At 40.7% G+C, this 25910-nt stretch overlaps 1 protein-coding gene across 1 annotated transcript in view; it reads right to left on the bottom strand.

Moving 5' to 3' along the window:
- Nucleotides 1-1444: 1444 nt before the first annotated feature.
- The window catches only part of pgap6 (post-glycosylphosphatidylinositol attachment to proteins 6), a 39336-nt gene continuing 14870 nt past the window's right edge, over nucleotides 1445-25910 (bottom strand). Inside the window, exons 6-13 of the mRNA XM_048552515.2 lie at nucleotides 25241-25563; nucleotides 23404-23500; nucleotides 20198-20315; nucleotides 17831-17973; nucleotides 16526-16704; nucleotides 13625-13771; nucleotides 12549-12665; nucleotides 1445-4806 (exon numbers count right to left, since the gene is read on the bottom strand). Coding sequence (XP_048408472.1) covers nucleotides 4510-4806; nucleotides 12549-12665; nucleotides 13625-13771; nucleotides 16526-16704; nucleotides 17831-17973; nucleotides 20198-20315; nucleotides 23404-23500; nucleotides 25241-25563 — 1421 coding nt within the window. The 3' untranslated portion in view covers nucleotides 1445-4509. The remainder of the gene's footprint in view (nucleotides 4807-12548; nucleotides 12666-13624; nucleotides 13772-16525; nucleotides 16705-17830; nucleotides 17974-20197; nucleotides 20316-23403; nucleotides 23501-25240; nucleotides 25564-25910) is intronic.

Below are 25910 nucleotides of genomic sequence, written 5' to 3'. Positions count from 1 at the left end.
TAAAAGATATAATTGCACAGCATTCAGAAACATAATTATGCAGAGTCAGCATGGCTTCATGAATGGGAAGCTATGCCGTAAATTTATTAGAATGCTTTGAAGAGGTTAAAAGTGGGATAACGGTAAATCAGCGGATGTAAAATATTTGGATTTACAAAAGGCATTATACAAGATACCACATATAAGACTATTTTAAGAGTCCATGGTGTTGGGAGTGGTATATTAGCACTAATAGAGGATTGGCTAACTAATAGAAGAGAGTGTTCAAACATGGGGTCATTTTCAGGCGGCAGAGAAGACGAGAGGTGGGGCACACAAAGTATACAGGGGAATGAGAATGGGCAAAAACTTGGCTGATAGATAACCTCACATTTTACTATACAATATAGCAAAATGTGAGGTTATACATTTCAGCAGGAAAAATAGAGGAATGAAATATTATTAAATTTGGAGAAAAGCTGCAAAAAACTGCAGCGCAAAGGGATTTGGGAGTCCTTGTCCATGAATCACAAAATTAAACCATACAAGTTCCCAAGATAATAGGAAGCTTAAGGACCTTTATTTCAAAGAGAACAGAGTATGAAAGTTGGTAAGTCTTGCTAAAAGTATGCAAGGCACTAGTCAGACCAGATCTAAAATTCTATAAACAGTTTTGGTCCCATTACTGAAGAAAAGTTATACTGACATTGCAGACAGTCCAAAGAAGGTTCACTAGGTTGATCCTAGGTATGGAGGCACTGTCTTACAGAAGTGAGATTGAGTAGGTGGGCCTGTACACATTTGGTTTAGAAGAATGAGAGACAACCATATTGCTCAGGGGGCTTGACAGGATAGATGCTGAGACGCTAATCCTACTTGAGAGGCTGGGACCAGAATTTCAGCATAAGGGATCGCCCATTTGGAGGAATTTGGAGAATGAGGAGAGCAGTGAGTATGTAGAATTCTTTCCTGCAGAGAATATAAGAAGGTGGGTTATGAAGAATATGCAAGGCTGAGACAGAGTTTTAATCATAAGGGAATCAACAGTTGTGTGGAAAAGGCAGGAAAATGGCATTGAGGACTATCAGATCAGCCTAGATCTCATTATATGGCAGGACAGAGTAGATGGAACAAATGGTTTACTTCTGATTTACAGGAAAGCAATTATTATCTAAACATATATTAATTCAGTCTTTTAATAACTCTATATTCATCTGACAAAACAATGTCTTCAAATTTTCAATACAGAGTTTTAAGGAGGCAGTATCACTTTTAACATCTAAAAGCTTGTTTTCTTACAGATGGGATGCCCCCAAGAGGGCTGTTACCGCCCTTTTTTGGTCCTACCTGCTGTGAATATGGCCTTCTGATTGGAAGCTGGCTTCTCAATTGTTTTAGCTATTAATCCACCTCAAAACAAGAGCATATTTAGAACTTTAGCAAATCCATTAAAATATTGATCATATTACAATTTCAAAATAAGATTTATTACAAGCTGGCATTTCATTTTATAAATTACACGATACAAAGCTTCCACCGTTAAATCATATCCTTGCACAATTTTAAACTGAAATAAATTATTCCAAAATATATATTCCCATTAAAAGCAACCTAATTATGTACAGCATAATAGACATTATTTATTTTTATGTAACAAAATGTGTTGTATACCAGAATAAATTAAGACAGCTTAATAAGAAACCTTTTCCACCCACAATTTATAATACACACAATCTTTACAATATACATACAATATATTATAACACATTAAAGACATGATCTCCATTGTTTCTTTACAACTTTTTTTAAAGCTGTATTGTTTTCCCTGTGCTGTATAGAAATTAGCAACTTCTGCAACTCTAATTGTATATTCTAGTTCATAGTTATTACAACATACCAGTCAATTCTAGAACTAGATCAACTATTACGATTACCATAATAATTAAACTAACATCAAAACCACAGTAAAATTCAATATTTCAGGTATCTTTAATTTCCTAAATCCATTTTGTGAAGTTGAGAGACAATTATGCAATCTGAAGCACCGTGTTATTCTGAAGTTGGTTAAAAAACATGATAAGATGTGGCTCGGGAAACAAAGGTGACCTAACATGAAATCGTGAACTATGTTATACAGTATAGATGCTGGTGAAGAAGATTCTGTCTGCAGCAATGGAATTAATTTAGGCTTGAAAATTATTGATAAAGATTTTTAAGGAAATCAATTACTTTAGCGTATTATATTGTTACTCACCAATAAAACAGAAAAAGTTTTTAGATGAAGACAAAGGAGTTAGGAATGAGGAATGTTTCCAATAAAACTGCAATGCTCGTATGGAGACAATTACTGCAGAAATACTGCATTTTTTAAAAAATGTTGCTTGCTTTTTGGAATTCAAGGCAGTTTCCATTTATAATAGGAAAATGGAACCAAAGAAAGAGTTTTAACTTTTGACCACCGAGTATAAGACAAAACCAACAACTGTAATATACATATCCTTTGACAATGCATATCAGTATCATTTCAGTAACTGTAGAACAAACATGATGTTTTTTTTTGAAGAACTGGGGCACTTTTATCTTCCTGAGAATTTCTACATTTAATTTTAACACAAAAGTATTTCAAACTTTTCAAACCTCAATGATCTTTCCTTCAACTCAAATGTGTGTTTTTATCTACAAGGCCCAGTTTTACCCCACAATGTTTCTGGTTTTTACAAAATGAGCCATTAGAAATAAACTAGATAGTATAAGGCCTTAGCACCTTTTCCTAGACAAACTGGTGCATATATTCAACAGTTTACACAAGAGAATGGTGCAGAGTAAAACAATCTTTTACAGAGTCAATAACATATTTTATACTCCAGAAAATAGATCAAGACCAGAGGCTAAAAGAAAGAGAATCCTAACACACAAAATCGTCTGAAAACACTTAAGAAAATAAAGATTTTTGGCAATAATCTTGGATTCTAGCCCTTCAAGCCCATTTTCCAAGAGTTAAATATCATTAAGTTATTTGCATATTTTGATGACAAACCTTTGGTCAGTGTTACTGTATGACATTAAATGTAAATGTGTACATTTAAATAGTCAGACAACATGACTGAATTTCTCCAAATTATCTAATTGCCTGTTAACCAATCTTGTTTGCCCTCAATACTCAGTTGCGAATAATATTTCAGCTGAACACCAACATTGATGAAGAAGTGACAATACGATGGTGGCTCCTTAATTAGAATTTGAATAAACACAAATCAGCTGTAAGGAGGTCTTTATCGAGATGGATATCTTTTGTCAAAAACTAAAGTATCTGCTGAAAATCTCTCACATTTGCAGTCGTATTCAAGGAAGTCCAATTCTTTTTTTCAAAAATGATATTCTTAGTTTTAATGAGATTTTCTAGCTGTTTCAATCAAATATAAAAACAAAATTTAGTGACTGCAATGGAACTTGCTCATCTCCATTCATAGCCTCCAATTTTCTACCATTGTGTACTACAAAGAACTTAGTTCCATGGACATTTTTAGTTCCCTAATAATGCCATAAAATGACTACATGCAAAAGGAGAACTGTGAATTTAAAACTTTTGAAGTAAAAGGACATCAACTGAGATGTCATTTCTCTCCTAAATGCTGCCTAACCTGAGTAGTTCTGGAATTACATTTACAAACTAAAACATAAACGGTCAGAGGCACTTAAGCCTAGCTCAAACAATCCTTGTCAGGAATATGGAAGTCAATTGTATTAGCCTATTGTCAGCTCAGCTTACTTAGTACATATCAGCAATCTAACTTGGGATATTCTTGGCCTCTTTGTAACCATGCCTTACTGGACAAAGTTTAGTCAGGGAGTCATTAGCAAATAAACCCATGCAAATATATTTCAACTATCAGGACATTTCGCTCCTATATTGATCAACTAATTCAAGGAACAACACTCCATTTTAAAAAGAAAAGCTGAGCAGTGTACCAAAAATCATGCACAAATAGCTGGCACATTAATTAGGACAATAAATGACTGGTCATAACTTGAATGCAGTTGTCCTTTAAATTATCATTATCATAAATTTCTTGCACAGAGCTATTCTGGTCAAACAAAAATAAGCTTTGGATTGCCACCAAGTTTGGGTGAATGGTCTCCCTTCAGTGCTGTAAACAATCTGCAACTAAATTACTGTAATCAGAGCAACAGAAACTAAAATTAAAATCAAGTTGTACAGCTTGTATTGTTAGAACTAACTACAGATAAAATAAGTGCATCAATTTTGTTTAGAAAATGTCTAACGTCCTTTTGTTTAGTTATAAAATTTTTTATAGCATCTCTCAAGACAAAGTCTTAATCAATAAGTCAAGTAAATGTCACTTAAATTTGTAGATGTTAAAAAGTGTTCAGCAGTATTTTTCAAAAATCAAATGATTTCGAAGTGCAATAGCAGAAACTCAAGATGACACTCCCCCATGATAAATATTTTATATAAAAATAATCTGTTTACTCAGATTAAGTTAATCTATCTAAACCATCTTAATTAATTCAACAAACAACATATAAGTCTTCTTTTACATCAGAGCAAAGCTGGTATCCACATGTAAATTTCTGCTTCCAAATCCAGAGGCTTGTGTGTTTTTTACCTGGTGGCAACAAAAATACCACACTTCCAGCTACAAGAATATGCCATATGCTATGTGTATAGTAATAGTTGTCTTTTGTTTCCAGAAATCCATACACTGCAATAGCAATTAATGCTGCACCTATTCCTGGTAACAAGAAAAAGACCCAACGTTTCCATGTTGGAGGATAGCAATGGCGTCGCTTCACGCCACGAAACACCTGAAAGAAAGAAACAAAATTACTGACAACTATCTAACTGTAAAATTAGATCTCATTTTGCATTGTACAATTTGTATCTACATTCATTTCTAAATAAAATCTAGCAGAGAAGCACAGAATTGATATTATAAAACAAAAAGCTACGAGTATGGGAAATCTGAAACAAAAACAGAAACTGCTACAGAAATAATGGGAACTGCAGATGCTGGAGATTCCAAGATAATAAAATGTGAGGCTGGATGAACACAGCAGGCCAAGCAGCATCTCAGGAGCACAAAAGCTGACGTTTCGGGCCTAGACCCTTCATCAGAGAGGGGGATGGGGGGAGGGAACTGGAATAAATAGGGAGAGAGGGGGAGGCGGACCGAAGATGGAGAGTAAAGAAGATAGGTGGAGAAGGTGTGGGTGGGGAGGTAGGGAGGGGATAGGTCAGTCCAGGGAAGACGGACAGGTCAAGCAGGTGGGATGAGGTCAGTAGGTAGCTGGGGGTGCGGCTTGGGGTGGGAGGAAGGGATGGGTGAGAGGAAGAACCGGTTAGGGAGGCAGAGACAGGTTGGACTGGTTTTGGGATGCAGTGGGTGGGGGGGAAGAGCTGGGCTGGTTGTGTGGTGCAGTGGGGGGAGGGGATGAACTGGGCTGGTTTAGGGATGCAGTGGGGGAAGGGGAGATTTTGAAACTGGTGAAGTCCACATTGATACCATATGGCTGCAGGGTTCCCAGGCGGAATATGAGTTGCTGTTCCTGCAACCTTCGGGTGGCATCATTGTGGCAGTGCAGGAGGCCCATGATGGACATGTCATCAAGAGAATGGGAGGGGGAGTGGAAATGGTTTGCGACTGGGAGGTGCAGTTGTTTGTTGCGAACTGAGCGGAGGTGTTCTGCAAAGCGGTCCCCAAGCCTCCGCTTGGTTTCCCCAATGTAGAGAAAGCCGCACCGGGTACAGTGGATGCAGTATACCACATTGGCAGATGTGCAGGTGAACCTCTGCTTAATGTGGAATGTCATCTTGGGGCCTGGGATGGGGGTGAGGGAGGAGGTGTGGGGACAAGTGTAGCATTTCCTGCGGTTGCAGGGGAAGGTGCCGGGTGTGGTGGGGTTGGAGGGCAGTGTGGAGCGAACGAGGGAGTCACGGAGAGAGTGGTCTCTCCGGAAAGCAGACAGGGGTGGGGATGGAAAAATGTCTTGGGTGGTGGGGTCGGATTGTAAATGGCGGAAGTGTCGGAGGATAATGCGTTGTATCCGGAGGTTGGTAGGGTGGTGTGAGAACGAGGGGGATCCTCTTGGGGCGGTTGTGGCGGGGGCGGGGTGTGAGGGATGTGTCGCGGGAAATGCGGGAGACGCGGTCAAGGGCGTTCTCAATCACCGTGGGGGGGGAAGTTGCGGTCCTTAAAGAACTTGGACATCTGGGATGTGCGGGAGTGGAATGTCTTATCGTGGGAGCAGATGCGGCGGAGGCGGAGGAATTGGGAATAGGGGATGGAATTTTTGCAGGAGGGTGGGTGGGAGGAGGTGTATTCTAGGTAGCTGTGGGAGTCGGTGGGCTTGAAATGGACATCAGTTACAAGCTGGTTGCCTGAGATGGAGACTGAGAGGTCCAGGAAGGTGAGGGATGTGCTGGAGATGGCCCAGGTGAACTGAAGGTTGGGGTGGAAGGTGTTGGTGAAGTGGATGAACTGTTCGAGCTCCTCTGGGGAGCAAGAGGCGGCGCCGATACAGTCATCAATGTACCGGAGGAAGAGGTGGGGTTTGGGGCCTGTGTAGGTGCGGAAGATGGACTGTTCCACGTAACCTACAAAGAGGCAGGCATAGCTGGGGCCCATGCGGGTGCCCATGGCCACCCCCTTAGTCTGTAGGAAGTGGGAGGAGTCAAAAGAGAAGTTGTTGAGTGTGAGGACGAGTTCCGCTAGGCGGATGAGAGTGTCGGTGGAGGGGGCCTGGTCGGGCCTGCGGGACAGGAAGAAGCGGAGGGCCTTGAGGCCATCTCCATGCGGAATGCAGGTGTACAGGGACTGGACGTCCATGGTGAATATGAGGTGTTGGGGGCCAGGGAATTGGAAGTCCTGGAGGAGGTGGAGGGCGTGGGTGGTGTCACGGACATAGGTGGGGAGTTCCTGGACCAAAGGGGAGAAAATGGAGTCCAGATAGGTCGAGATGAGTTCGGTGGGGCAGGAGCAGGCTGAGACGATGGGTCGACCAGGGCAGGCAGGTTTGTGGATTTTGGGAAGGAGATAGAAACGGGCCGTGCGGGGTTGGGGAACAATGAGGTTGGAGGCTGTGGGTGGGAGGTCCCCTGAGGTGATGAGGTCATGAATGGTGTTGGAGATGATGGTTTGGTGCTCGGGTGTGGGGTCATGATCGAGGAGGCGGTAGGAGGTGGTGTCGGAGAGTTGGCGTCTGGCCTCGGCGATGTAGAGGTCAGTACGCCATACTACCACTGCGCCACCCTTGTCTGCGGGTTTGATGGTGAGGTTGGGGTTGGAGCGGAGGGAGCGGAGGGCTGCCCGTTCTGCGGGGGAGAGGTTGGAGTGGGTGAGAGGGGTGGAGAGGTTGAGGCGGTTAATGTCTCGACGGCAGTTGGAGATGAAGAGGTCGAGGGAGGGTAGGAGGCCTGGGGGTGGTGTCCAGGAGGAGGACTTGTGTTGGAAGCGGGTGAAGGGGTCAGTGGAAGGAGGGTTGGGTTCCCGGTTGAAGAAGTAGGCATGCAGGCGAAGACGGCGGAAAAACTGCTCTGTGTCCGACCGTGACTGGTATTCGTTGATGTGTGGTTGTAGGGGGACAAAGGTGAGCCCCTTGCTCAGGACTGACCGTTCGTCCTCAGTCAGTGGGAGGTCTGGGGGGATGGTGAAGATTCGGCAGGGCTCAGGGTGGCTGTCTCCTCTGGGGTTGCAGGCTGTGGAGGTTGTGGGCGGAGCGATGATGTCGTCGGCCGTGGGCGGGGTTCCGTCGGCCGTGGGCGGGGTTCCGTCGGCCGTGGGCGGGGTTCCGTCGGCCGTGGGCGGGGTTCCGTCGGCCGTGGGCGGGGTTCCGTCGGCCGTGGGCGGGGTTCCGTCGGCCGTGGGCGGGGTTCCGTCGGCCGTGGGCGGGGTTCCGTCGGCCGTGGGCGGGGTTCCGTCGGCCGTGGGCGGGGTTCCGTCGACCGTGGGCGGGGTTCCGTCGACCGTGGGCGGGGTTCCGTCGACCGTGGGCGGGGTTCCGTCGGCGTCGACCGTGGGCGGGGTTCCGTCGGCGTCGACCGTGGGCGGGGTTCCGTCGGCGTCGACCGTGGGCGGGGTTCCGTCGGCGTCGACCGTGGGCGGGGTTCCGTCGGCGTCGACCGTGGGCGGGGTTCCGTCGGCGGTGGGAGGATCGGGGTGGGCGGCAGCAGCTGAGGTGAGGGTGGTGTGTGGGCTGTCGTACCTGGACGTGGAGGTGGTGACTGCAGCAGCGGTTCCGGAAGTTCTGTGGCCGGCGGAGGCCGATGTGACGTCATCGGTGGGGTCTCCGGCCGTGTCCTCAAGGTCAATGGCGGCGGGTGCATGGTGGGGGAGGGGCAGGGACAGAGTCGGGATTTGGGAGGCGCAGGAATCCTCTTGTGGGTGGCAGGGGCCCGTGAGTTGGTAGTACTTACGATTTTTGGTGTCCAGTAAAGCTGAGTGGAACTGGGTGTTCAGTCTGTGGATCCTGCGGAGGATAAAAAACAGCAGGGGTCCTTTGCAGGTCTGGGAGAGGGAGGCTCTGAGCTGGGGCAGGCTGGATTGCAGTGTGTGGAGGTGCCGGCGCATGGCTGCGAGTGTCTGTTTCAGGACTCGCAGGGAGAAACGCTTCTGAAGGACCTGAATATTCTGGGTGTAGAGGTGGTCACGGTTGGGACCAAATTGGGAAGGCTGAAATGTGGACTGTAGTCCTTTGGGGATGATCTGGTTCCGTAGGCAGGTGCTGAGAAAGGTGATGTGGCTGTGGTACCTGGTTTGCTTCAGGACATGGTCGAGCAGTTTCAAGGCCGAAGAGATTACAAGAGAGTTGCAATGGGAGAGAGATTCCCTGAGGTTGGTCCGGAGGGAGGAGGGTAACTTCTTCAGGTTAGGCATCCCTGGAAGAGGCTTCGCAGTGAGGTTAAAATAGTATCAGAGATAATGGGAACTGCAGATGCTGGAGATTCCAAGATAATAAAATGTGAGGCTGGATGAACACAGCAGGCCAAGCAGCATCTCAGGAGCACAAAAGCTGACGTTTCGGGCCTAGACCCTTCATCAGAGAGGGGGATGGGGGGAGGGAACTGGAATAAATAGGGAGAGAGGGGGAGGCGGACCGAAGATGGAGAGTAAAGAAGATAGGTGGAGAAGGTGTGGGTGGGGAGGTAGGGAGGGGATAGGTCAGTCCAGGGAAGACGGACAGGTCAAGCAGGTGGGATGAGGTTAGTAGGTAGCTGGGGGTGCGGCTTGGGGTGGGAGGAAGGGATGGGTGAGAGGAAGAACCGGTTAGGGAGGCAGAGACAGGTTGGACTGGTTTTGGGATGCAGTGGGTGGGGGGGGAAGAGCTGGGCTGGTTGTGTGGTGCAGTGGGGGGAGGGGATGAACTGGGCTGGTTTAGGGATGCAGTGGGGGAAGGGGAGATTTTGAAACTGGTGAAGTCCACATTGATACCATATGGCTGCAGGGTTCCCAGGCGGAATATGAGTTGCTGTTCCTGCAACCTTCGGGTGGCATCATTGTGGCAGTGCAGGAGGCCCATGATGGACATGTCATAAAGAGAAACTCAGGTCTGTCAGCATCTGTGACGAGAAAGCAGAGTTAATGTCTCCCTATATGCTGCCTAACCTGCTGCAGTTTCCATTTTTGTGACAGAAGTAATATAGCCTGAAAGCAAATGCTAAGTGTCATTTTTAGAATCCTTAAGGGTAGTGGGAAATTAAGTCTATCACCTATTCCTGGTCAATACCATAAAAGGTAAAGACACAAACATGTGAAATGACCTTTTTAAAAAATAACTTGACTTTAGTGCACCAAAATATTCTTAGGAATTTTAAAGAACAAGAATAAACAGATGTCAAGGCATAAGAGGAAAGACTAGAAAATTGTCAAAAGCAAGGAGATAGGTTTTTACACAGTGTTTTAAGGGAAATAATAATATGGAAGCCAGTACAGGTCAGCAAAGAAAATTGTGATGGGAAGGTACAAAATAGGATACAAGTAGCAGAATGTTATAGAAGCTGAAGTCTGTGGAGCACCGGATATTGGAAACTGTGCAAAAGCATTGAAATAGTTGAGTCTGTGGATGAAAAGGAAATTGCAGATTGCAGCAGCTGACTTGGCTAATAAACAGCAGACATTGCAAAATGATTGCTCAATGTTCAGCACCATTCGTGTCTCCTCATATACCGAAGTAGACCATGTTCAAATTCAACAAGACTTGGACAACATCCAGATTTGGGTTGAAAAGTGGCAATTAATATTCACACCACTCAAACACCAGGCATGGCCTTCTATGACCACAATCTAACCACTACACCTTGACATTCAATGGCATTGCAGTCACAGAATCCCCATTCTCAACAATCTCGGGTTTACCATCGACCAGAAACTCAACTGCACTATCTACATAAATACCTTGACTACAAGAGCAACAGCAGATCAAAGGCTAGGAATACAGCAGCAAGTAACTCACTTTGATGCCCCAAAGTCTGTCCACTATCTACAAGGCACAAATCTGGATTGTAATGGGATACTTCCCACTTGCCTGGATGGATGCAGCTCCAACAATACTTGAGAAGCTTGACATCCTGGAGGAAAAAGCAGCCTGCTTGATTGGCACCAAATCCTTTCTCTCCACCACTGATGTTCAGTACACACTGCTGTTACTATCTTCAAGATGCACTACAGAAATTTTCCAAAGGACCTTAGACACTACCTTCCAAACTCAGGACCTTTTCCGCCCATATATAAGGAAACACTACCACCTATAAAAGTTTCCCTCCAAGTCACTCACAATCCTGGCTTAGAATTATATCACCATTCCTTCAGTATTGCTGGGTTAAAATCCTGGAACTTCCTACTTAACAGTTTGGTGGGTTTAAACCCTACACATAGGCTGCAGAGGTTCAAGGTAGAAGCTCACCACCACCTTCTTTAGGACATCTAGAAACTAATAAATGCTGGCCTAGCCAGCAATGCCTAGGTCCAACAAGAGGATTGTTTTTTTTAAATATACAAAATTACAACAGTAAAAGTAACAACTGTTTACGGAGAGAATGAGGGGAGAAAAATGTGGTTTAAGAAAGAGTAGGAACTCAAAAGTAACAGTCTACTTCTGCCTAAGACAGCAAATCAGGAAGAGGGGTGGTGTTGGTGAGGAAAGCAGATTTTCATGTGAGCTCCCAAAAACAAGGTTTCAATCTTCCCAATTCATAGAAATCACAGAACACCTACAGGCCATTCAGCCCAAAAAGTCCACACCACCCATCCAAAGAGCATCCCACCCAGATCCACCCGCCTGCCCTCTCCCCGTAACCCCGCATTTCCTATGGCTAATCCAAATAACATACACACCCCTGGACACTGAGCAATTTAGCATACACATCCCCGGACACAATGAGGAATTAACACAGCCGATCCACCTAAACTGCACATCTTTGGGCTGTGACAGGAAACCGACGCAGACAGGGGGAGAATGTGCAAATTCCACACAGACAATCACCCAAGGCTGGAGTCGAACCTGGATCCTCAGCACAGAGAGTAGTGCTACCACTGAGCCACTTCAAATTTTAAGGGAGAAAGTAATTATGGCTCATTGTAATTGGATGAGAGTCAAGTAGCCTGATAACAAAGAGGCAAAGCAGCGCTCAAAACAGGTAATGAGATGCAAGGCAAGAGATTAACCTATGTCCAAGTGATCCGTAATTTTTCAAACATTTATTCACCTCAGACTGTAGCATGTCCTCATGAAAATCAATATCCCGTTCTGCTGTTTCCGTTATAGGTCCTACTTGTGCTACCTCAGAAGCCAAAATCTGAATGCATCCAACATAGAACTGACTTGACCAGATTGCATATATGCCTCACTTGTCAAATTCCCCTATCACTCTAGAATACATAGACACAAAGTAGTGATCCTAAATGGGGTTATAATTACCAAGATGACAACAGCAGCAAGATAGCAAGATCAAGAAGGTGGCTGAATAGAGAGACAACTTACAGCAGTAGAACAGTTTTGGGAGAACAAAATGCTACCATTTGAAGAGAAGAAATTCAAGATGTATTGAGACACCAATTATAATTAGAAGACAATGAATCAGTAATGTAAGATAGGAAGTCAGGAAAGATATCTGGCACAGAAACCAGCAGAGGGAATATAGAGAAGGATTTTAAAATGGAGACACGAGAGAAAGTGAAATGTTTTTAGAAAGATGCAGGGAACATGGGAGAAGCTCCCCAGATGTGAGTTGGAAACAATGACTACACCCTCACAATAACAGCTTGGTTAAGAGTTGAAAGATAAAACTGGCAGAAGGTTTTTAGAAAAGTGTTTGGTAATGAGGCACGTTGTACAGTTAGGACATCAAAATGACAATCCTGAACATGAACATAGGAAAGGGTCTGGGAATAAGCCTAGCTTACAAAGTGTAAGACATTTTGGAAAAAAATTACTGTTGTGCCTGGTTTAATCATCTATTGACATGCATCCACGTGTAGTAATTTATATTAGAGCTTGAGCACAATGCCAGTTAAAACAACCACTAATACTTTATTATGTACTTTTGTACTCACCCATGCAGATACCATGATGCACAGGGCAACAAGACAGGGGCCCAACAAGTTCCAAAGACCACGGCGGTCTAGTTGCATTGACATGGCAATCAATAAGGAACCAATAATAAAAAGTACCTTCAATAATAAAAAGAAAAAGTGTCGTGTAAATCTACCACATTCAACAATGAAATGTTTAACACTAATATTAAGATATCATTGGTATCCTAAATAACTGAACAACACTATTTATTACTTCAGCAAGAGAACAAAATAGTTTAAATTTTACAGCACCGTCTTAACACCTGCTCACATGACTGAATCACCCTCTTGGGATCTGAAGTGAATGATCATGCATTTTGCTTCTTCAATCTCTCTGAAGACAAACTGAGCATGTACTTGGTGAGATGTGACCAACTTCATGTCAGAAATTAAAATGAAAGTAACAAGGCAGTCGTTACAATGAATTTCAATCCATACTACTTAACACTGCACAACTTCACAGAAAGCAAGTATGTTCCCCTATGTGGTGCAGTGGTAGTGCCCCTACCTCTGAGTCAGAAGGCCTGAGTTTAAGTCCCATCTGTTCCAGAGGTGTAAATTGTGATCAGAGGCAATGGGAACTGCAGATGCTGAGGAATCCAAGGTAACAAAGTGTGAAGCTGGATGAACACAGCAGACCAAGCAGCATCTCAGGAGCAGGAAAGCTGACGTTTCGGGCCTAGACCCTTCATCAGAGAGCTCTCTGATGAAGGGGCTAGGCCCAAAATGTCAGCCTTCCTGCTCCTGAGATGCTGCTTGGCCTGCTGTGTTCATCCAGCTTCACTTTGTTCCAGAGGTGTGCCGTATCAACCTGCCCAGGGATGTTTAAAAAAAACCAGAAGGGAAGTGCTACCAGCAGCCTTGATGAGAAGCTGGAACTAGTCATGTTCTAATAAATTGGTATGAATACTTCATTAATTACAAATAAAGAAAAACTGCTTATTTGTCATATTCCATGAGAAAACAATTCCATTTTATTAGTATTATTGAAAACATCAAACTACGGTCAAAAAATCCAACAACTACTCCTATAAAAGGTAATTGTTAATACTTACATATTTAAGGAGGGATTTTAACCTCGCCATACACAGAATTGTAACCCACACAGATACAACTGAACCAAGGAAATCACAGTACTGCAGGGTGTCATATTCCATAATGCACATGACAGCAATTCCAGGTTGATCACATGCATGATAAAACTGTAAGGAATCATTTTTAAAACTGTCATTCAATTGGTGGTTCAAAACTTATCACACTAATAATTTATATTAAATAGCAGTTTCTTCACACCATTATTATTTCTTTATAAACACAGATCAGATACAGTAGCCTTATTTACATGGACCTAGTCTAGAAGTCCAGGGTCTCAAATTCAAATCCCACCATGGTAAGTGTATGAAACAGAACTGAATTAAACTTCATCGTTTATGGATTAGTAACAGAAGTAACCATGGAAGCAAATTAATTTTTGCAGAAAAAGTTATCTTCTTTGTGAATAAAGCTAGATATTTTTACCAAAATCTCACATTGCACAATTGACTTGGAGAGTCAGAGACTTAGGGATGACCTTACAGAAGTTTATAAAATCATAGGGGCATGGATACTGTGAATAGCCATGGTCTTTTTTTCAGGGTAAGGGAGTCCAAAATTGAGGGGGATAGGTTTAAGCTGAGAGCGGAAAGATTTAAAATGGATGTAAGGGGCAACATTTTTATGCAGAGGGTGGTAAGTGTATGGAACGAGCTGCTGAAGGACATGGCAGAAGCGGGTACAAAGACAACATTTAAAAGGCATCCGGATGGGTATATGACTAGAAACATAGAAGATAGGAGCTGGTGGTGGCCATTTGGCCCTTCAAGCCTGCTTCCCCCATTCATCACAATCACTGCTGATCATCCAACTCAACAGTCTAATCCTGCTTTCCCCCCTTAACTTTTGATCCCATCCACCCCAAGTACTATATATAGCTGCTTCTTGAAAACATTCAATGTTTTGGCATCAACTACTTCCTGTACTAATGAATTCCACGGACTCACCACTCTTCAGGTGAAGAAATGTCTCTTCAATGCTGGCAAATGGGACTTGATTAACATAGGATAACTGGTCAAAATGGTTGAGTTGGTCTGAAGGATCAGTTCTGTGTTGTTCATTTCTATGACTTACCACCTCTCATATCAAAATGACAGACCGGAAATGACCCATAAGTAAATATCAGCAATACAATTTAGTTGCCATTCCCAGTCTATCACATTACACAAATTCCCATGCCAAGTCTAGTTTGACAGTGTTGGACTTTCCACTCATCCCCCATTTATTTAAACCTGTCAAAATCTGTACCTTTGCCACCTCTGCAAAAGATCACCAATCTCAAATTTTAACTTCTCCCTCCAAATGCACTGCCTAGTCTTATGCTTTCGGTTCAAGTGCAAAATCTCCAGCATCCATAGTATTTTGACATTTGATTAATTACACCCTCCTCAGTGTGCAGAAATTTTTCCCAAAATGGCAGCTTGAAAGTCCATTTTCACTGCCAGTATTACTTCAAAACTTCTGAATTTTTCATTAATTTTAAACTGGTTTAACAAATCAGACGTGTTGCTTAGTTCAGAAAACACTGATTTCACAAAAGCCTAATGCAGCTTATTTAGAGATGGGGAAGCTCGTGTCAGATCATATTTCACCAACATCACAGGATATGTTGAGAAGGATGATCTAAAATGACATATCTGAATATAAAAATTGAACTCTGAATCAGAAAACCCAGTCATTATTTAACACAACTCTCTCATAAGACTAATTACACAAATATTGTAAAAACAGCAATTTGGAGGTTAGGCATTCTACAGCAAATAATTCACTTGTTGACCTCTTGAAACTTTAACACCAGCTACAAGGCATAAGGCTGAACTGATTGACTATTCTTCATTTGCCTGGATGAGTGCAGCATCTGCAACACTCGGATAACTCAAAATCATGCAGAATACAACTGTCCACTTGACTGGCACTATGTGGCCTACCATAATCATTTATTCCTCCCAATCACATATGCAAAGGCCTTTTGTGAACCATGAGAAGACAACTGTAGTTACTCACTAAGAATCACAGAATCCCTACAGTGTGGAAGCAGGCTATTCAACCCATCAAGTCCACACTGCCCCTCTAAACAGCATCTCATCCAGACCCATCTCCCTTACCCCATTGTAATCCTGCATTGCCATAGCTAATCCACCTAAACTGTACATCCTTATACACTCTGGAGCAATTTCAGCATGGCCAATTCACTCAACCTGCTCATCTTTGGACAGTGAGAGGAAACTGGAGCACGTGGAGAAAAGCCACACCGACAGAGGGAGAACTTGCAAACTCCACAACAGATAATTGTCTCAGAACAGAACAGAAGCTGGGTTCCTGGTGCTGAGGCGCAGTGGTCCTAACCACTAAGCCACTGTGACATCCCACAAAGATTTTGTGACAGTTCTTTCTAAACACGCATCCTGTGTCAACTTGAAGAACAAGGAAAGCCAGGCCAGGGGAACACCAACTCAAGTTCCTTTAAGTCTTATGCTGCTTTGACTTGTAAATTATCATTCCATTAGCCTAATCAAGTCAAACCTTTGGATATTAAACAGAACATAGGGATACTTACACAACCCTGACTGATTATGGTTTATTATAGTCTCAAGGGTAATTAGGGATGGGGATTAAACACCGGCCTTGCTAGCAATTCTCTCATTCTAGTAACAAATTTACAAGTTGAGGTAGCATATGGGCACCACTTTCCAAAGGCAAATGTTAGATGCCAATTACCAGGAGTAATGTCTTTCTGCTATGGGAGTGATTCCCTATAAATGTAATGACAGTAAATGCAACATTTAAGCAAATTATTTTGAACACACCTATCAATTGGAAATTAAGCTTTATGAAGAATGAGGAAATTTAATGCTTCAGTTTACCGTTGAGAAAAACATGGTGAAGAAATACACGGAAGCTTCAACAAAATAACAGCGATGCACAGCAATCACAATTGGGGGGATGAACATGAGATTACTCAAAGTTAACAAGAGTGTTGCCAGCAACTGCTGTCTGTATGACTGGGCATTGGTATCATCTGTACAGCTCCATCCATTCCAGCCTAAGGAATTTACAAATGAGAACAAAATCATTATTCTACATGAAGGAAGCAATTTATGACCAAAAACAGTACAGTATAGCAATGGTATTATAAAAAAACTTAGCAATACAAAAATATAGCTGGATAGTTTCATAATTATAACATACAAATTATAACATACATTAAATAGCTTTATGTTTTTGAAAATATCATTCACTGCTGCACATTTAAATCTACCATCAATGGTTACTCATAGCCATCTGTCTTTGCTGATCAGTTACATTCACAATGCATTTCAATAGCGCTGGTGCACTACACAGCATATGAGATTCAGGATACATAATACAGTCAGAACAACAGATAGGCAACCTGACCTACAGAGTGATTTATAGATTACTTGGGGAATGTCATTCGAGTGAGTAATTCTGGCAAACTGGTGTATTGCTGTAGCTTCCTCTTGCTGTAATAAAAACACTTTACTCACCTTCATAATGCATGCTGAAGCAACAAACTTAAACAAAAACTTACACCAGAATTTGATTTAGAATTTTAGTTCAAGATTGAATTTCTTTAGTGAAGGTAAGTTTAGCGCTCCCCCATTAAATTCTCTTTTAAAAAGCATGGATAATTACCAAATTACACTTATCAAAAGGATAAATCATTTATTTTATTAATTTTCACTAATTTTCAAGAAGGAGTAAGCAGCAAATTTTGTATTGGTAAAAACAGTGGTTTCTCCATTACATTCCCTTGTGATTATTAAGTTTTAGAAAATAGAGAATGAACAGAAGAGCTCCACAAATCAAGACTAACGTTTTACTGGAATAAGGCATTTTGACCAGGTATCTTGGACCAGGAGCTCCTTGATCAATGACCCCTTAAAACAAAGTACAAATCCAGACCCTTAGGTACCATGTTATAAAATACTCAAAAGCAGGTATTCTAACGCACAGGCTAAACATGGATTGTACAAGTTTGAAATAAGTATTTTCTAATGGGCCATACAATATCAGTTTGAAAGGCTAAAGAAAGGAGGATTTTGACTTTCAGTTAGTGAAAGGCCATGAAATTACTGGTCCAAAACTGCTACAATTTCTAAATTTCAAGATCAGTTAACCACTTCCTCCTTCTGTAGAGTCAAACTTACCAGCTTTACAAACACATGCAGCATAAAGATATCCATGAGTCTGAAGTAGTCGGCACTCTCCATATACACCACAATCCCCAACACAGGGATTCAAAATAGCTGATACAGTTACCAGAGCAGAAATCTTGCCACACGTCTGATTGCTAAAAGACAATAAAGTGTGATTATATTTTCAGAGACTTGCAGATATTACAGAAATTACTTCTTCCCTTTTCATGATAAATGAAAAAATTTCAAGCATTAAGATTAGTAAGATTCATGCTACTTTTCCAAACAAGTTTAACCTGGTTTGGAGATAAGTATCAGAGCAACAAGTCCCAGGATCATCAGTTTTATCTGAACTTCTCTTACTATTAACTGCATTTTCTGTTCCGTGTTGGTGGGCCTGCCAAATGCAGTTCACACAACTCAAGTAATTTTTAACATTCAGTCGCATTTCAAGAAATGCACAGTAACGCCACAAGTGCAAATACAACTCCCATACTGGTTGACTTCACTGTGAAGGTCTCACCTTCTCAGCTTTGCCCTTTCTTCACGCATAGTGAGCTTCAAATTACACTCCCCACTCGTTGCCTGTCTCTAATGAGTGGCAGCCCTCTGGTCCTCTGGGATTATGGCCACTTTACCTTTACGTGTGCACGGTAACTTATCGTGATTTGTGATTTTTCTCACCTAGATCCATTTGTACCATACAGTGTGCAGTCTGTCTCTATTTAAATAATCCTACTTTTCTGTTCTTAGATTTTAGGTTTAGGCTCAGATTTATTTAATGTTGTCACTTGTAGCTATGTACAAGGAAAAGAGGATAATGTTGTCACATTCCAGTGCCATTTGGATTACAAAGTAAATTCCTGAATAAATTGTATAAACGATAAAATACTAAATAAGTTTAATATTAAAGTAACATTACTAAAACTAAAACAGCTTCAAAAGTTCATCTTTCCCTCTCCATAAACATCACCCTCTCTGCTCCTCCAGTCACTGAGATCCAATGTCCAGGGGCCTGACAATAATGCTCCTTTTCTGCAGCCATTGGCCACATTTTTTCCAATACTGCCACCTCTACCTCTGAGCTGAAAACGGTCACATAGTTCGGGTGCTGCACACCCAACATCAGCACTGGACATTGACTGATGGGTCCTGGCTCTGAGCCAACTGATGGGGTTCTGGCTTGTCTTTCATCACTACCACCTTCCATGGAGTAAGGATGCAGATACGTGGGGTCCCAACTTCCTGCAGGAGGCGATCAGGAGGGGTTCCCAGTATAATCAATACAAAAAAAAATCACGGAGCTGGAAAGACAACAAAAAAGCCGAGCGGATGCAGCAAAACTCACTGCATGATCCATTCTTCCTACAAAAGTGTAGTTGTACACATTTTTGCACATCACAGTCCATCTGCCAAATACCTGCTAAATGACTGAACTTAACTGAATCCCTTTTTAAGACTTTTTATGGTCTCTCGACAACTTGCTGACCTACTCACCTTACCAAATAATTCCATTCCTGAATCTTTGTCAGAGGAAAACTGTCTATTTCACACTTAAAATACTTTATAATTATTCAAATTCAATTCCATTTGTTACTCTCCCCATGCCTTGGCTCAATGTTAGAATTCATGCCAGAGTCAGATAGTATGTGGTCAAACCCCAACTCAACGGCACAAAATTTAGTTTGACATTTCAATGAAATACTGCAGATGACTGCACTGATCGAGACATAGCTTTTGGGATGAACCTTTAAACTGTTTGTCTTCTGAAGTGACCATAAAAGACCATATATCTTATGGACCTAACAATCATTATGACAAATGAATTCATTTGGTCTATCGACTCAGTTATTCCTCTGTTCTATCCCAAGTCTTACAAATTTATTTTCCTCAACCGCCTATTCAATTTTCTTTTAAAATGAATCACCTCTGCTTCCAACACTCTTGCAGGCACCAAGTTTCAGGTCATCAGCACGATTTGAAAAGCAGGGGAGTTATCCTGGTCAATATTCATTCATCAATAAACATTGCTTTAACCAGATTATATGGTAAATTTATTTCAATGATGGTTGTAGTTCTGCCCAATGTGAAATAGCTGTCACATTTGCCTATACTACAACAGAATCTGCATTTCCAAAGTTATTACAAAGCACTCTCCTACATCTTCAGCTCTTCAGATAACCTACAGTACAGGAATAGTCTTCTTCCTTTTACTCTATGGTGGCAGGAACTTTATACTTTTCAGGACAAATTTATTCAACTGAACAAATTTAAACATACACATCATTCAGTAATTGTATTTTTGAGTATTGCTTCACTTAAGTCAATTAAAAACTATGGATTTTAAATTCATTACTTCATCATCAACAATGAACTCACCTACTTTCGCACAGGATTTGCAAAGTTAGATACCAACGATTAGTTTCTGGGTAAGGAACATGAAGGGATCTTGATAATGTTGAAGAATTCATCTTAAGCAAGTATCCCCAAGATAAAGCTTTGAAAAGAAAAACATATTATAAAACTAAAATAGGAAAAGACGTATTGAATATACAAGTTTGAAATATTAAAATCATGGCGTAGACCCACTGAATTGTGTCTTTGGAAATTATAAATCTATTTTTCAGAACAAAAGTGAATATTCTTTCACACCTGTTCTATCTTGACAATGTACAAAAGTAATATGGGATATGGGAACCCTACAGACATAAATTTTCAGAATAGCTCAGCATATTGCCATACTAAAACACACTTATGTATACCAATTTGATATTACTTTATAAAAATATCAAGTCTTCTAATGCTCGAACAGATTAGGTTCAAATTTTCAACAGAAATATCATAGAAAGGTAAGTGTTTTCTTTCCTACGTTAACAACACGCAAAGATAGCATGTGAAGAAGTCAGATATGGGTTTCATATTTATGAAGATTTTTTAAAAGTCTATCCTGGAAAAATGCTATTAATTTGAACTTTCCCACATACTTAGTAGCTTTCCATAACGAAAGAGTGAATGAAAACTTTATTCCTAGCTTGCTGAAATATATATTTATTCCGAGATCATTACAGCCTGAAAAAGACTTCAGAACCTAGATCCTTGATGACCAGATACCATACACACTTGAGAGATATACGCATATCCCAATGTCCATTAGGGTCTCATTTCTTGCACTGGACAGAAATCTCAGGCAGAGTACTCTCCTAAATTTAACTTCCGAGACACACTCCACCTATACAATGCAAAAGCTAAGCTAAAACGGGCCCACAGCAATTGTGTCAATGATAAAACTCTGGCGACAAGTGACATAAATTGTTGGAAGACCAAAAACAAACAAAGTACTGCAAATACTCAGCAGATCAGGCAGCACCTGTGAATAAAGAAATAATGTTAAATGTTTCAGGCCAATTACTTCTCATTAGAACTGGAAAGAGGTTAGAAACATCATGAATTTTAAGCAAGTGCACAAGCAGGGAAATGGGGAGGTGAGAACAAGAGAAATGTACAATGATACAAGGCAAAGGAGTACCTTCACAAGACAAGTAAAGAAGCAAAAGGGAAGCTTTGACTAACAGCACACCAGTTACTAAAAATCAATTGTCCAAAAAAAAAAGGATGGCTATGATCCATAACAGCAATTTTGGACCTGGAACTCTGTATACTGGTCCCTGTCTCCTCCAAGTACTCAAATAATTTCACACTGGGCATAGACTATTATGGCCATCTACTCCACACATGGAAGCTGAGCAAAATGTAAATGTAAACATGAGCTTCAGATCACAGAACAAAATCATATCAATCTGCCCTCCAATAGGAGAGACTTCATTTTTCCACTTGGCATGTAGGAGGTTGGCAAATAGATAGAAAGTCTGGAGAACAAATGCAAAGAGCAAAGAATGGAGAATAGTTCTTACATGATTTGGGTGGACAGAACTGCAATTAAGGTACTGCAGTTGAACCATGAGTGAACAATAAGCTTTGTCGGCTAATAAAAAGCAGTAGTCTCAATTTTCAAGTTTCTTCTTAAGAGTGTAGAAGGCCAAAGACAAAGAGGTCAGAATGGGGGTGGGTGGAGAAATAAAGTGAAAAACACTCATCCAAGCTATGGTTGATCTCACCAGCAGCAACTACAGCTTTCTAAATTGGAAGCAGCACTATAGTAAATGATTATTTGACCTGGAAAGGGCATTTGGAATTCTGGATTATGGGAAAGGAAGGGGTATAAGAGCAAGAGCTGCATCTCTTGCACTTGTATAGAAAGGGAAGAAGGTATAAAGTATTATTAATCATGGAATCAGTGTACTGGATAGGGAATAATTCTTTCATAATTCTCCTTTGAAAAGAAAAATATGTTTTACAATGATGGAAAGAGCAAAGTCTGGTGGATTAAAGACATGGAGAAGGGAACTCTAGAATTATCCTGGAGTGGAAGAAGTGACAAAATAAGTGCTGCAAATTGATGGACAGGGTTGAGGGGACTGGCAGGGTTTTAAAGGATTGGTAGGAAAGGTGGCATTATGACAACAAATGCAATGGTTAGATACCTTGCAAATGGAGCAAGTTTTTACAAAAGTGAGTTAAAAGGAATTGTAGTCAAGAAACTGAGGTTGAAGCAATGGTAAAAATTGTAAGAAAAATTGGTAATGTTTTGCAGTTCAGTTAAGAGGAGGAAACATCACCAGAGTACTGGAATGAAGCAAAGGGAGGCTTGAGGCAAGCCATAAAGAATGGAATGCACAATGTCCCACAGATTCCACAATGAATTCAGATACACAGCTTGGCTGTTGGTAGTGTCTGATGCATATCCAGAGACTGATAGCATCAAGGGTGTTACAAGAGCGAAAGGTTTTCTATAGATAAAATCAGGTAAATTTTACTTTTGATCAAGAATTCCATACGCTGGAATGCATAATATAAATTCAGGAGCACATTCCCACAACTTGTACAGAGTAAAAGATTAAAATGCATCCCATAATGCTTAGTTGCTCAGTTTGCCTTTAAAGAAAAACCAAAAGAACTGCAGATGCTGTAAATCAAGAACAAAAACAAAGTTGCTGGAAAAGTTCAGCAGGTCTGGCAGCACCTGTGGAGGAGAAAACAGAGTTAACGTTTCAGGCCCAGTGACCCTTCCTCAGAACAGTGTTCTGAAGAAGGAACACCGGACTCAAAACGTTAACTCTGCTTTCTCCTCCAAAGATACTGCCAGACCTGCTGAGGTTTTCCAGCACCTTTGTTTTTGTATCTTTAAAGAAAACTGATTACATTGAAACTTAAATTTTAAAAATGTCACAAATTAATATAAACAAAGTAAATGTCTTTCAGACCCAAGTTCTGCACAAGCAGCTTTAAGATTAGCGAAGAACTCAGTGGGATTTACAAAGGAATCCAACATTGAAGCAACCAACTGAAAGCAATATAAACCCAACAAAGATTTATATAATTTTCAGCAAGTTTCATTTCTAAGACAGATTTTCAATAAAGATCAGATGCGCAATAAAACTGAAAATTTACTATAAGTTCAAATCTAAAACAACAAATTGCATCAGATAATTTCTAGAATTTCATTGCATTTGTGAACTAATGTGTACCTTCTCCGCAGCTTAGGGAATTGACATCTAGGGACATCACAGGAGACCCAGCACTTAAACAGGCAAACACGGTTGCATTTTCATTGGATAATGAAGTCTAAAAGATTGGAAACAATTTTCTTACTCATCCCTCAATGATAAGCCATTTACTTCTACAAAGAACAAAATTCTAATACAGGGTTTGCCTGGAAATGTGTCCTAGTACTTCCAGATACCAATATCAGAACAAGACTGATCTCAATACAATGGGTATGAACCACTGTATGAAGAAACACAGTTAATAAAGAATGTAAAGACTTATATAAAAGAGTTTTCAAAGGCTGATGAGGGAAACTTATAAGTTACTTCAAAGTTCAATAACAAAATAGGGTCAGCTGACATAAATAGGGACAAGCAGAAAGTAAATCCAGAACAGATAGAAAATTTCTTTACACCAAACTTGTGATCACCTCCTGGAGTAAAAAGATAGTAAAGTTAACGTGGTTGAGACCATTTAAACTGCAATAATATCTTGTCAGAGATCTTGTTTAGTTGTGAATAAACTTCAATAAGTCATCAATTTAGGTTTCGCCCTGAATTGAATATCAAAAATCAATATTTCACAATTTTTATTACTGCACCAAAAATGTTTAAAATGCTGGACATCTGAAAAAAAAAGGAACAAAGAAAGCTGGTTTTGAAGGAGAGTTGGAATCCAAAATTTTAACATCTCCACAGATGCTGACTGACCTGATGAATATTCCAAACATTTTTAAAATTATTTTTCAATTTCCAGCACTTAGTTGCACAAATTGCGACAATAATTCAAATATAATTTTTTAATCTCAAAATATAAAAGTTTGAATTATATTACTTAAAAAAGTGAGCAGCTTCACCAATGAAAGGGTACAAAAGGAAGCTTTAAGCACCAATCAATTTAAATTTGAAACTGGTGCAGAAGATACCAGGCAAATTCCAAAGCCGCTTCAAATATTGTTTAAAGGGAACACAGATGTAAAGTCGTAAACCAATATTTAAGTTATTCAAAATCTGCTTAATTGTAAAGCAGTTTACTGGAACAAGTTGCTGGAAGTGAGAGGTAACAACATTATATGAAAGACATCAGAGACCCAAGCAAACAGGATAAGGAAGTGTGCATCTCCATAACTAGATGGAGTGAAACGAATAGCACAAGGGCTGTGAAAAAAGTGTAAATTCGAGTGGATGAATTTAATATCAAATCAAGAACGAAATAGCAGGAAGGAAAGAAATATTGAATGAGCAACAAAGTAGAAGTGTAAAAAATTAAATCTTGAAATTTCTAACAAGTGAATTCAGAAAGAACAAGACACCACACTTGTAATAGTTAATATTAATGCCAAAGGAGTGGCTAACATCATACTTAGCATGTATTTTAAAGGTTACTTAGACAGAATTTAACAATACATAATTCTCTGTACAAAGTTCAGCTTGGAACAACCGTGCAAGTACAGCAACTTGTCGAATTTGATGCATTTCACGATGAGGCAACTTGGACAGCATTTGCCTAAGTATTATATTGACTGGAAGTTGTAGCTCAATGAAATGAGCCCATTCCTTCTCTCTCCACACCATTTTATGTGGTTGCTGTGTCCAGAAACAGCTAACTTCGAAGAAAAAAAAACACCTTTTCTCATTCAAACTATAACAAAACAAACTTTACCAAAGTTTCCATTATTCAGGGAAACTGAAGAATATAGTAGAATAATCTATTATAGACATTGATTCAAGTGCATCATTAAATTTGAAGCTAAATTAGCCTGATACAATAGTCCAAAAGATTCAAATGGAGAAGATACTCTCAAATATAAAACAATACCTTATTTAACTGCAAATTCAACATGATGGTCCCACCATTGTCTCTTCCTGTATTCAACTTCAGCAGAAGAATTATTGGATATTCAGAGGTGACTAGTGTTTCTGGTCCATTCAAAACAAAAAATCTTACAGAGATAACATCCACATCTTCTCGAAGAACGGGTTGATTACGAAAACATGATATGCTATTGCCACTTGGCTCAGTTTTATTTGGTTTTACGTATACTCCCAACATATCTAGATTTCTGATTACTGTACCATTGCTTGATAGAGTGAAGTTATTAAACAGTGTAAGAAGGGATCCAGCATCAACAGGTTCGCATACTACAAGAGATAAAACATTCAGATCTTTTATTTAAATGTAGCTGTAAAATGTAAACAACACATCCTTACCCTCTAGAATACTTTGTTTTGAAAAAAAGAGCCAAAATAAAATTCATTTTACAAGTCAATAGAGTACAACCCACACTAGAATGTTTGCAGTTAGGTCAACAGTAATGTGATGCAAAAGCAAAACGTAGATCAGCTAGCTTATTCAAACATTAGCAATCAATTCCTCAAACGCAAGTGGGTAATTGGTATGTAATCAAACTTTACCTTAATAAAGGTTAGCAAAGTGGAATAATGTGGTGTCAAAATATTTTACAACAGATTTAATGAGAAAACATATT

This window comes from Stegostoma tigrinum, chromosome 23, assembly GCF_030684315.1.
Source record: "Stegostoma tigrinum isolate sSteTig4 chromosome 23, sSteTig4.hap1, whole genome shotgun sequence".
Classification (NCBI taxonomy): Eukaryota; Metazoa; Chordata; class Chondrichthyes; order Orectolobiformes; family Stegostomatidae; genus Stegostoma; species Stegostoma tigrinum.
This window is presented reverse-complemented; position numbering and strand designations above follow the sequence as displayed.